General features: G+C 35.8%; 1 protein-coding gene across 2 annotated transcripts in view; it reads right to left on the reverse strand.

Annotated features, from left to right (window-relative positions):
• The window catches only part of LOC134538920 (G patch domain-containing protein 1 homolog), a 138251-nt gene that overhangs the window by 45818 nt on the left and 78254 nt on the right, over positions 1–14179 (reverse strand). For both annotated transcript variants that reach the window (XM_063380535.1, XM_063380544.1), the window contains exon 6: positions 2615–2924. In XM_063380535.1, the coding sequence (XP_063236605.1) occupies positions 2615–2924 (310 nt within the window). The remainder of the gene's footprint in view (positions 1–2614; positions 2925–14179) is intronic.

The following is a 14179-nucleotide window of genomic DNA, read 5'->3' on the forward strand; positions in this document are numbered from 1 at the left end:
ATAGTGTCTGTGTGTGTTTGCTCGTAATCTTAAGTTATATAAAAAGGATTTGTAGTTTCATAAAAGTATAAAAACTATGTACTAGGGCCGAGCTGATTACAACAGCAGGCAGACACATGCTGCTTGTGTTGAAGGTCACGCCCAGGTGCCCAAGCAGGCAAACCAACCAGCTTACTGCCATTAAGTTGTAACCACACATACCCTGTTATGCGGTGTCGTATTTGTCATATGAAGTGTCAGTGGTAGGCTTGAAAAAATAAGTGGTGTGACATAGTTATTCTACACATTTATACAATTTAAAGTAAGTATATTTCCCTACACATTTTGGAACACGTTAAATAAATTACCCTGCTATTTATAGAGACTATTGCTTAGGATTACACAATTTCAAATAACACAAACATTTTTGGAAACGCATTAGTCATGCTAAGTGAGGTATAGGTGTACTTTCAATGTCAGCTATTCTCTAATTAAATTAAATGTACTTTCCATGAATAGGTTTTATTTTTATGAAAAAAATTAATGTCACAAAAATGATTTTCTCGCAGAAAAATCGCACTTGTAATTGTAAAATTTGATTTTGGTATAAAATGTGTGATGATCATGCAATACAACACAGTACATTATGAACAACCCAGGTCACTGCCCTCCCTACTTGTTAAATTGTTTAATTAACAATTTAGTGTGTACAGTATTCTCATGTTCAGTATATTGATTAGGTTTTCTGATATAATGTAAATAACAGCTGTTTATTCCTTTTTTGAAGTATTTGTGTGTTTGCCATTAATTTTATGATCATAATTTACAATGTTACATGCAAAGTGTTCAGCTATTTTTTTTTTTTTTTGCTTTATAGTGAAAAAAGGCCCTGACTATAATTTAATTATGTGTACAAGTATGTTTTTCTGTGTATTCACATATTTAAGTATTGTTTGTGTTTGCTTTGCTCATAAATGAACATATTAGCATGAGGTTCCTTTGTCTGAAGGTGAGCAGGTGTCATAGTTTGCCAGGTGAATAATAACTGGAGAGAGACATAGTGTGAGAAAGGACTTGGTACTATTGCCATGCGCCAGTATTGGCTGGTATTTTTTTGATTGGTTAGAAATTATGTCACCAGAATTTGCAATGTTTTCTTGTCGTAATTTTGTCCGTATACCTCGTTACAGGGCGTCAGAAATTTGTATATCTCTATGTTTTTGTGAGGGATGTGATTGGCTGGATAGGACGTGCACCTGCTACGTCCTTCGGACTGTTCGCAGATGCACGTAGCCTCAGCAGTCATTGTCTGAATGAGGTAGCGGCGGGTCATGTGACGACCAGAGAATTTTGCAGATGTGGTCCGGGTGCTTCCGTAAATATCAAACTTTTTCATTTTTGGAACTTTTTAACTAGAATATTTGACTACAGCCTCAAGTATTTAGCTTACAACAAGGATGCAGTGAACTTTGTCTTTGTTCCCAGGACATAGTCCTTCGGTCTGTACCGTGAGTTCATGTGCAACGACGGGACTTAATTGCGAACTACATTGTAATATTCATTCTTTGGTACCTGCAAACAGTCAATGTGTGTGTTTTTTTTTTTTTTTTTTTTTTTTTTTTTGAGTTTTTAAATAGGTCACAGTGCGAGAATTTGTGTACTCCTGTGTACTGGCTTTCATGGTTGGAAGATGGCCGCCATGTGAACTGTGAATTTTATTCAATTATTAATAAAAATACGTTAACATCAGTTGGAGTCTAAGAGACATAATTTCCGAAACCAATTGACGACGGTAACAGCATTGTTCTGGAATTTAAAGAATTTTAGCGCCTAAATTAGTTCTGCAAGTATTTATGAATGTCCACTTCAGACCAATTTTGAGCTAGCCCAGGAGGTCTGGGGTGTGACAATACAAAGGAAATGTAGTCACTGCATGTGGGTGGGCACTGCGCACTTGTAAGCACCAAGAGCAGGCTGACACCACCTGAAGAGGAATACCATAACAAGTAGGCACTACCGCAATCAGTCAACCTGCACATGCAGCCTATACCACTCACTTGCAGTGATTATGACATAAACACACTCACAATGTAGGACAGACAGACAAGAACAAAAACAAATGCTATTACTATTAATATTTAAAGTAACATAAAAGACTAACATTACGTAACAGAAAACATTAGAATTATTTAACACAACAGAACAACTAGTAAGTAATGAATTATAATTACATTAAACATCAAAATGGGTTTTGTTTTTATGAATAACTTTACCTAACAAATGCTTTTTTTTTTTCTCGCATAAACGTCACATTCTACTTTTCAAACTTGATTTTAGTATAAAATGTGCAACGATTATGTGATAAAACACTTTTTTTTTTGTTAGAAAATATTTCCCAGTTTTAAGGTCATTAGGAAAGTCTGCCTATCTTCAGCCAATATGGTAGGTATTTAGGGAATAATATCATTAAAGTTGAAATTTAAAAGATTGAAACTTAGTGGCAGTTTTTTCTTACTACCACCAATGAAATTTTAAAAACACACAAAATGCTGAGAAACTGACAAATAATAACAAATAACCTCTCCCTTGGTGAACACACAAGGCTCTAGAGTAGGAGACTCGCTAGAGAACGCACCCCAACACAGGGTCCGGGATGTTGAAGCGCTTGCACAGCAAACTGCAGGGCTGCCAGGCCTCGTGCGTGCGCGTCAGCCGGCCGAACATCTTGAGGCACGCAGCTTGGCGCAGCTCTGCATCTTTGTCAGGGGCACGCTGCACAGGTGCCAGTGGGTCCGTGGGCTGGTCATCCTGGCCGGCCGGGACGAAGCGCTCGCTCATGTCCGCGCTCAGCGGCCGGAACAGACGGCTTGCCTGCTCGAACTCTGAGCGCTCCCGCTCCTTCTCCCAGTCCGTCATGCTGAGTGGCTGCAGATGTGCCAACTTGCCTGCGACATATGCCACCTTTCTATTGCCTTATTCCCAGCCAGGAACAAACACGAGTACTTTGACTTTCAGAAACAGTTGTTCAGCTTCTCCAACAGATGAGACATGGTGACGGTGACAACAATGTAAAAGTTAGGCAGAATAAAGTAAATGTTGTACCAAGCAAAGGAGTCACCATAGAATATTTAGGTCTGCAAGCTACAACTATTTCAGAAGAGATGCAACATAACACCAAGAGAGCAAAACAACAGAAGCGTGCACTCTCTCCAAATAGTATTTCCTCTGATGATAACAGTTTTACTGGCAGTTCCCAAGTATCATACATGGACAGCACAGATGGATGCCTTACAGTTGATGAAGATTATTCTGATAGTGAAGATCCATAGGACAGCAGCCATAAAAAAATGTTCAAGGGGTTGGCAAGTGCCTGTACAGAACCAGATCATCATTCAGACATACACAATGCCAGTACAAGCAATGGACAATTAGGGAAATTGCAAACACCGAAGATACTATTAATAAAGAACTGGCTGTTTCAGAAAATCATTCAAGAGGAATGGATACTAGTGCTAGTGTTGGAAGTAAACACAAAATAATTGTAGAAGGAACATTTATTGTTGTAAATGTTCCTACCACAACACACAGCAAATTCAGACAATATATTGCTAAGGTTATAGATGTGTTGGGTTGTGATAGTGATACCATTTCACCAAGCTACAGTTTGGAATATTTAAGAAAACGAGGGGGAAAATTTGTGTGGCCAAATGTAAAAGACAGACACTATACACGCAGCACAAATAGAGTTTGTGTTAAGTAAACCAGACTTTTTAAAGCGTGGAATTTTATTTCAAAGTGAAGAAATTCAAGGCTTCCTCATTTGTTGAATGGAAATATTACTTAGCGGTTCATACACTTTTATCTGTACTGATGTTTATTTCATAACACTGGTTTTTTTTATTACAACTGTACATATTATGCATCCACTGGTTTTTCATTAAATTCATCAGTTGCATAATGTTATTCAATGTTTTTAAGTTCTATTTGCTAACAATTGCAGTGAGATTAATTACTTCAGCCATATTTGTCAACTTGTTTCTGGTGCTGGTCAAAGTAACCCCAGTAAAGTCAATTAAGTACAATAACTTAAATCAGTTTTTTTTTATTATCTGTGTAATAAACTAGTCAAATATTATTAAAGTATTTATGTTATTTAATAATTTGTCTATTATACTAACAAATATTAAATTTCTTTCTCTGGTCAAAGTAACCCCATATACAGGATAACTTTGACCACAAGCATTTTCTCTCATAACTTTTAAGAATTTCAATTGAAATTTAACTTTAAGTATATGATCATAATCCTCATCTTCAAGCCCCTAAATAGAAAAATTAACAATCAGGAAGTTATGTAAAGTTGATATGTTACATAACTTTAAACATTTAAAATGGTCTAAGTAACCCCATTCTACAGTAGGTAATATATTTAATGAATTATTTAATAAAGCAATGGAAAAAAACCAGAAGCCACAATCTTCTGCAAGTATCTGGCGGCATTTTGAAAAAAATTAAAGTGAACAAACAGCTAAATGTCATTATTGTCATCAAAAGTTAAAAACACCAACTGGTACAACCTCTACCTTGGCCAGACATCTAAAATCTGCCCACCTGGCAAAATACTCATCATTTGAAACAGAAAGGGAACTGTCATGTACTCAGAAATTAGCAGCACATAAGAGAAAAGATGCAAGACAACCTATTTTAGATACATTTCTCCAAAAGAAACCTAAATTGCCAGCAGATCATTCAAAAACAAAAATGATTGACAAGAAAGTAGCCAACCTTGTCTGTGGGAATTTTTTGCCATACAGTTTTGTTGACTCTCCTCAGTTTAGAGATTTAATGACTGAAGTGATTCCAGAATCAGGTACCATCCCAGACAACACTTACAAGAAGAATCATTCCAGAAATGGTGGAAAAGGCTACAAAATGCATAAGTTTAGAGTTGGATGAGGCTTTACCTGAACTGCAGTCAATGTCTGTAACAACATATTTATGGACATCAAGAGCACAAGACAGCTATTTGTCCCTCACATGTCATTACTTGACAAGTGACCACATTGAAGAATCACACCTTGGCCACAAACCATTTCCCAGGAAGTCACACCGGTGAAGCTATCCAGCAAAAACTTTCTGAAATTATCGAAAAGTGGAACATCCCGCAAGGAGGCAACACCATTCTCATTTATGTAGTTTCTGATAATGCAAGAAACCTGGCTGCAGCTGTTGCCATGTCATCATGGGAACACATTTTATGTTTTGCCCATTCTTTACAGCTTGCAGTGAATGATGCAAAGAACAGAATGGTTGGGATGAAGAATGTGTGTGCTAAAGGTCGTTCTATTGTCAGCTACTACCATAGGAGTATTCAGGTACCTAAGTGTTTCCATATACATTATTTATTTTATCTTCATATTAGCGTTATCCTTGATTACTGTGGTTGCTGGCATTACAATACTAGGTATTTGTATGTTATATGTGCAATTGTGCAGGCATCAATTAATTTAGAATGACTTCAAAAACATATGAACAAGCCAATTCACGAACTAATACAGGCAGTTGAAACACGCTGGAACAGCGAATACTTGATGCTTGAACGTCTGATTGAGCAAAGAGAGCCTGTTTCTGCAGAACTGTCTTCATCAGGCAAAGTGGATGGCTTTACCTACTCTGAGTGGAAATTAGCATCAGGTAAGTATAAGTTACAATAGGTAACTTAATATTTTCACACATTTTCATGCACTTTTTTTCTGCCTTTGCCTTAAATATCATTCTTCTTATTAGTCTGTTACGCAGCATACCAAGTTTACACTTAAGCTTATAACCTTGCATAACAAATTATTTGATGAAAAATTTCTTAAAAAAAATTATATTTTACACGTAATTTTTTTTTATTTACAGGGTATGTTCTCTTTCTGAAACCAGTATATGATGCAACAATAGAGATGAGCTCCGAACACTACCCAACGATAAGTATGGTGATACCCATACTTCATGGCATTATATCTGTACTCAGAAGCCTTGTGAATCAGTCACAGTCAGGCGTCATGTTCGGCAAGGAACTTTTGAAGGCTATCAAATCCAGATTTCCCAACCCAAAGGGAATCAATGAATACACATTTTCAATGATTTTAGATCCTCGCTTCAAGGATGTACTGTTGGAATGTCATGAAAAATTCCTAATGATTAAAAAAATGAAGCAAGAGATTTTAAAAATAATGCCAGCTGATTCTGAAAATAGATCTCCAAAGCCATTATCATCATCATCATCCGTGATGAGTACTGACAACACACCCCAGGCATCATCTATTTGGGAAAGTTTTGACAATCTCTCTGAAAGTAAATCAAGCACGAGTGATGAAATTACAATTGATGATGAATTTCTGTTGTTTTTCAAAGAGAAAGCTGATCGCGTGATCGCTCTCTTGATCCTTTGACGTGGTGGCAAGGTAATAAAACAATATACCCATGACTTGCACTGCTTGCACTCAAGTACACTAGAGTCCCGTTATAGCGAGGTGTCACGGTACCGGGTTTATCCTTGCTATAACCGTGTCATCGCTATAACCGAATTGGACAAATTTTGGCCCCTAAAAAATAAAAATAAACCGAAAATAGCATAAAAATTGTGTTTAAACCTGTATAATTGGAAAATAACAGGTTATATTAACGAAATCTTAATTTCTGTGAGCAGATGTGTGAATTCTCTTTAAAACGATACCCCACAAGTACAGATGCGATCACCGATTGCGTCAAAATAACCAGAATACCCTACCACGCCACGTAAGTATAGCATCTTGTAGCATTGCACAATGAGGATTTGTTATATACATATTTTTTTTGGGCCATAAGAATATTGATTAAGAATAACTTAAATATGAAGGATAATAATTTTTTAATATGTAGATAAGGGTAATGGTTCAGATCTGTTAAGAATTGTTATTAATTACTTTGGTTAAATTTCATGGAAAGCCTTAAAATACTTATTTCCTTGGGATACTTAATTATTAATTTGAGGGTTAATTCCAGTACATAATAATTAATTTTGATACTTGATAATTAATTCCAGTAATTGTTTTGTTTAAAGCAGTATAGACTATAATTTTACAGGACATCATTTTTAAACTAAAATTTCTAATACAGTATGAATTTCAACTTTGATTACTAAATTTTGAACATTGTATTTAAATTTGTTGGGTAATTTTAAATTCTATTGGATATTGCTAGTGTAATATTTAGAGAATAGTCTGGAAGGTACAGAAGGAAGAGCGGACAGGCGCAACACCCTGGCGCCAGAAAGTTATTTTTCACCTTGTAAATGCGTGTTTGGGATTTACGCGTCACATGGACGCACAGCTGTAGCGACCATCTGGTAGGTTCTCTGGAGGCTACCACTAGTCAGCCAATCAGGGCGAGCCCTGGCGTGGAATGATGCGCACGTCCAAATTTCCTTATATGGTCATGTTTCTGAATTCTGTACTCTGATTGGTCAGTTGGCCCACGGGGTTGCCTCCCGTGTCTTCACCTTTACAAGGGAAGGTGGTCTCGACGACCAGGTCAATTGTTGCTCGATCGTTGCCGAACCCAATTGCATCGTCTGCAAGTCACAACACACAATGGAAAGTCACTAAGGGACAATTTAACGCCTAGGGGCTGGGGCCAGTCCATATTTTTGTAACCTAAATTCGTCATTTTTTGGAATAGTTGATTAGAAATTTAGGCCCTAGGCGTCGGCATCGGCCCAACTTCGTGTGATTCCGGTACGCGATCGACGGTACCTTGAGTTATGTAGTTAACCAAGGGACATTACTAATATATATATATATATATTTTTTTTTTTTGCGAGTGACAAGAATCCTCGCCCATCAACTGCAAGATGTATGGTGCTGTGGTATGTATTTGGACCTCATCCTATCAAAATTCAAAGACATCGTAAAAATTTGTATAAAAAAACGAAAAACTGTGTAAGTAACAAAGCTCTCGAACTAAATTCATTTGTAAAATTGTGTACTGATGCCATGTAACAATGAGGAAAAAAAAATTTTTTTATTGGAAAGAAAGAAACAAAGGTAATTTAATAAACTCTTTGATTTCTTCACACAAAATATTTAGTTAAGAAAATAAATGCATTTTTAAAGCTGTCACAATTCACAATATGGCATATGTTACTTATATTAGTAAATGTAAGTCTGAAAAAAAAAATTGGACATGGTATCGTAGAAACTATGCGCCTAACTAATTTTCACTGCGTACCGTATGTCGGTCATGTTTGTTATGTATGATGTGAGGTTGGAACGGACAACACGCACAAATACACAATAGCGCCATCGGTTCACATTCCACTGCCGCTACATAATTCCCTTTCTCAAAGTATTGAGAAAAGTAGGCTCACGTGATGCTAATTAGTAATTAATAAACTGAAATGGTGATTATTTGGCATTTTTTTAAATTTAGTTTTTACTTTTTAGTCATTAATGGGAGTTACCAAAATAAAATACCAAATTGCAAACATAATGTTTGCACAAGTGACGATCAGAATTGAAGTTGGCAACACCGCAATAGTAAGTCATGAATATTGAATACTGCAGTTTTTTTCGTACACGATGGCCATTAACATAAATACATTGTAGATAAGCTTTGTATTTTGATTGTTGATCAACAAAATGACGTCTTAAAAGATCGAAAACTACATATCCTAGTGCAGTAATACATAAAAATCTGATTACAGTATTTCAGTAAAAAGACGTTCAAGTAAGAATATTTAGTAAAAGACTTTGTTTTTTATTTCAACTTTACGCAAAAACTGATAATCGGTAATCGTAATCGGTAATTGCAATTATTAGAGTAATAATCGGTAATCGGTAATCGTAATTGGCAAAGTATAATTGGTGCATCACTAGTTGCTAACAGGTGGTGCTAGTGTAGCGCGACGATTTAATTCCTTACAAAAAAGCAGGAGTGCGGCAACGCACGTACGCCTCAAACAAATAGTCGCTGGAAAACTATACTTTTTTCATTTAAAGAAATCTGTCAACGTTTTTGGAAAATAAACTCAAACCATCACCACCCCTTTCCCGGACAGATATCCCAACAACTGACCAAAACAAAAGTTACAAGAAAACTGTCCTAGCGATTCGGAAATAAATACGGTAGTGCCTACTATTTGTCAGATAGTAAAATAAATAACAACGTGTTTGTAAACGTGTCATGACTGAAATAATTCCAAACAAGTTTATAAATATTTGTGTATTATTAACGCGATCAATTAGCAACAAGTATAAAGACGGCTCTGACTTTTTTGGCCTAACATAGTTATAAACAATGTTATTATTCGTTAATGAAAATGTCGCAACAAATTAATTAAGAGCATATATATTTAAAAAACAAGTGCACATTGTTATGTTTAATGGTGGGAAAAAAATAGATTTTGTTTATTTTATAAATAATAAGAAATGTGTACAAGTATATGTATATTCAAAGGCTTGGTTTATTCGACTCGAGCATACCTTGGCCTTGAAGCCAGCCAGTGATGCTAAGACTGTGAAGTCGCAGGCACATATAGCTAACGGAAGTTTGATAAAAGAAATAAAGGACGGGATTCTATTTTTAAAGCCACGCACTTAGGTGTCGACTGCAAGGCTGAAGAATGTGACAGGCGTCAACGGCAAGATGTCTAGTGGCGAGCGAGAGGGGTGGAGATAAAGCAGACAAATAACCAAAGCGCGCTTCAAGCGATCACGCCGTAAATTCCTCAAAAATACCTCGTTATAGTCGTGTTCTCGCTATTACCGTGCTCGCTATAACAAGTATCTACTGTATTTAGATATTCCTGCTACACAAGTCAGCAGTGAATGTATTTTCTCTGCAGCTGGAAATGTAGTTTCGAAAAGACGGGAATCACTGACCCAGTTCCATGTTGAAGAACTTACATTCTTGCACGATTTTATAATAAAGAAGTAAATAAAACTAATGAACTTCTGTTGAGTACTCATGTTATGCCTAAATGTTTTTGTCTATTTTAAAGTGTAAACAATTATTACTTGAAAAATAACTTTAAAAACAATTCAAATAAAAGTTACTTTTATTACTCAAAGTTCGGTTCGAGTTCGAGTTCGGCGAACTTCAAGACCAATAGTTCGAGTTCAGTTCGAACTTGAAAATTGAAGGTTCGCACAGCCCTACAATTTAAGATGTTTTGTAAACTTGCGCTACTAGGGCCTGTAATTTTCCATCAAATTTTCTGTATATTATGTTTTGCACACACTTCTGTAATCTGTCTTTCTTTGCTTGCATTTGTGTTTTTGTCAGAGAAAAACTTACACAGTACCATATTTATAGCATAAATATCTCACATTTTATGCTAAAATCAAGTTTGTAAAGTAGGTGTGCATCTTTTATGCCAGAAAAGCATTTCTGTTTTCATAAAGAAAAATTGTTGCATGGAAAGTACATTTAATTAAAAGCTGAGCATACAAAAGCAAGCCAAATAATTTAAATTAATTGGCCATGTAACAATAACATATTTTGTTTAACTTAAAATATAAAAATGAAAACCGTGACCCAAACGTGAGCCAGAACAAATATACTGTCCCACAACCATAACTATCGTCACAGTACATACTAACCACAAAAGAATGTGGGCAATCAAATGTTTAGTTGGCACAAGACAGAGCGCACGCATTACAATCAGTCTGCGAGCTATCTATATTGATATTCGGCTACGTGCACACAAGCTATAGGGGCATCAACACAACTAAACATGAGTGATGCCACCTAGCACTGGCTATATTTTTATACTCACTACACAGCAGCGACAAAAAGATAAAGGTTATAATTTTGAAAAGTTTTTAAAAAATATTTTGACGTCAGACAACTTCATATTTCTGTTAATTAAAGAAGCAGTAATATCCTAACTAATAATGGATTTCAACTTTAAAATACATTGTTTTATATAGGAAAAGAAGTTATGGGCAACATCTTATAAGTACAACTTATGGAGAAAATGTTGGGACCGAAACATTTGACCATATTAAACAGGAAATTGTATGGTGTGATTTCATCTTAAACGTGTTTTAATATAATTGTAATTACCGTATTTTACCAATATGACTACCACACTGCCTGATAGCAAATTGAAAACTGATGGGTGTTGCACGGTGATCATTGGTAAGGCCATGTTTACTACCAAAACAAAACACTCGGAATCTAACAGCAGAACCAAAAACATTGAGCAACTTTTATAGAGAAATTTTTTTTCTCCAAATTTTGATGCCCTCAAATAACAAAGCAATTTTTAATAGCGAGGAATAAACTATAAAACACATGTACAGCGAAACCCCTTATTTACGTTACCGTTATTTACGTTTTCCCGTTATTTGCACTATATTCTTCAGGTCCCATTTACTTCCCATTTAGTCCAATACAATTCTTTCACGCGAATTACGTCTCAAAAATCGAATCCATCCCGCTATTTCCGTCACGTAACCACCATAAACAACTTGGTACAATCGCCATAGATGATGAAACTGTAAAAGAATTGTCCGAGAATAAAAATGTGAAACGCGTCAAAGATTGCGTTCATATCGAAAACCACAACAAACACATTACAAGATGACGATGAAGTTGTGCTGGCTCTATTTACGCTGTGAGCGCTGTCGAGTTTCTGGACGATATTTTAATCACATACAGTGAAACCTCGATTCTACGTACACACACGGTTCTCCAAAATTTTTCCTTATGACCGAGTTGTATGTACGAACCAGCGAGGCCAAATTACGTCCATTTGTGGATATCCCCCCCCCCCCCCATTTTTCCCACCGCTGACGCGGGAAATGAATTGCCGTTGCCCTGTCCTGCTGCCACGGGAAATGACCTGCCTGCTGATGTATTTTCGATCGAAATTATATCCTATTCGTGCAGAAACAACACTTGCGCTAACCAAACGTAAAAATAAAAAAAATCTCAACACTGAAGGCAGTGTCGTAAGCCCCGTGTTTACATTTTTTTATATTTTATATCAATAAAATAATAATTAACACACAATATATTTGCTCAAATAAAAAATTGGTTGGCTGTAAAGTCGGTTTACGGACGATAGTTTAACGTGACAACGTCATAACAAAACATTGATGAAATGATTCCATACTTTATGAATAAAATTGAATCATTTTTATTTTAAAAATAAAAGAATAAATCTTTGAAATTATACTAGTAATCATATTTTTAAAATGCAAGAATAATTAACCTTTAATGTCGACATTGTTGTTGTAATAAGCAATGAAAACCACATTAACTTTTCACTTCACTTTATAAACAGTCGAGTGAAAGAGAGATAGATGCGGCAAAAGCGTACAATGAGCTAACGGGACACAGCGTAACGGAACAATGTGCGTAACGGGACACAGTGTAATGGAACAATGTGTGTAACGGGACACTTTTTTGTGTGTGCAGCCAGCGTTCATCGATTTATGTGACGTCACATCAAAAAATACCGTGGGTATTTTAAGTGTAGATAAGATTAGCTAGTAGGCCTAAAAACATCATGAAAAACGTAACTTTTATAGTCGGCAATGAACATTTTAAATCGCAAAATATACATATTTTATAACATAAAAAGTTGCTTTTATTTCTAAACATGTAATAATTTAAGCTTAGGCGTGTAAAAGTCTGAGTAATTATAGAGACAATCTAAAATGTACTAGGGAAAAACGTAAACTCACGAATGTATAAACGTAATTGAAATGTCCGGAATATTACATGGCTGCTTGTAAGTTCTGATACTGTATTTATGTCACAAACATTAGCCGAAATACTGGTACGAGACATAAACTTCACAAGATAAAATGAGCGGAGTCTTGGTAACTGTTTTATACGTATTTTATAATTTCGGAAGTATTGTACAGTTGACGCATATTTTTTAAACTAACAATTTATTTCTGGGGATCGTAAATAATTAATTACTGGTATCAAGACATCAAGATGAACATAAACTTGAACATGTCACGGCAGCAAGAAAACTGGTGCGTATACCAATAAACTGGTATTAGAACTGGACAAAACTGGTACACGGGAGGTGGAGCTTATATTTTTTTTCCGCTAAGCTCACATCTATTGACTGGCTGCTGATGGAAGGTCACGAGTCTGGGCGGACCGTTGAGTGAGTTATACTGCGCATGCGCAGCTCAGAGAACAGAGAGAGCCAGTCGGCGGCTACGCCGCACCGTAACAACAGCTGATCGAGTACAATGACCTTTCTCCGCGCACGGCACACTATTGACGGTAAATTACCATCAATTTGCGGCCCTTTATTTTAAATTTTTTTACTGTGATGCAATGCGTTATTGTAATGTAGCCCATATTTAATCTGAACGCTGCAGGATGCGACTGTATTTTAATTAACTTTAATGTATTTCTTACTTTTCCCTTTATTTACACCTTCCCGCTTTTTACACTTTTTTACTTTGTCCCCATGAAAAGTGCAAATAAGGGGTTTTGCTGTAATTATCTATCTGTACTCACTTTGTCTGTTCCTAGCCCCTGAAGTCTTGTAATTTTTTGAGAGACTTACATTTTCAGTTTTTTGTAAACTTTGCTATGTTTAGAGTTTTGAAAGTTTTAACTTAAGAAAGGAAAGGTTGCATCATGCATGAATGACGAGAATATAAAAACGTTAATAGAATCTGGATGACTTGACAGAATATGATGAGGTTTGTTATGTCTGCTAAATATTTTTACCACGGAGACCTGAATGTACAGAAAAAGTCAATAAAGCGAAAATACTCTTTTATAAAATAAGGGCTTGGAACCAAAAAATTAACCAAATATGAAAATATTGGCTGTAAAATTATTCAAATCTCATAAGAAAAACCTCTATTATAACTAAATATTAGAACAAAATATATTTCAATTATTTTCTTTTATAATTGCATAATATTAGTGATGGGATTTTCGATACTTCGATACCTCGATACCTTCGATACTTGACAGTATCGCAAAGTATCGAGTGTCAAAACTGTAACTTCGATATATTTTTTCGATACCGGCATTCTTGTTCATTTGTATTGAATTAAGTTTTGAGTCACCATCGTACAAAATACAACTACAGTAGAACCTCGATGATACGTTCCCGTTTCATACATTTTCCCATTGCATACGCAGATTAATTTTGGTCCTGCCGAAAGTACTACTATATTTACCATGG

Source organism: Bacillus rossius, chromosome 1 (assembly GCF_032445375.1).
Source record: "Bacillus rossius redtenbacheri isolate Brsri chromosome 1, Brsri_v3, whole genome shotgun sequence".
Classification (NCBI taxonomy): domain Eukaryota; kingdom Metazoa; phylum Arthropoda; class Insecta; order Phasmatodea; family Bacillidae; genus Bacillus; species Bacillus rossius.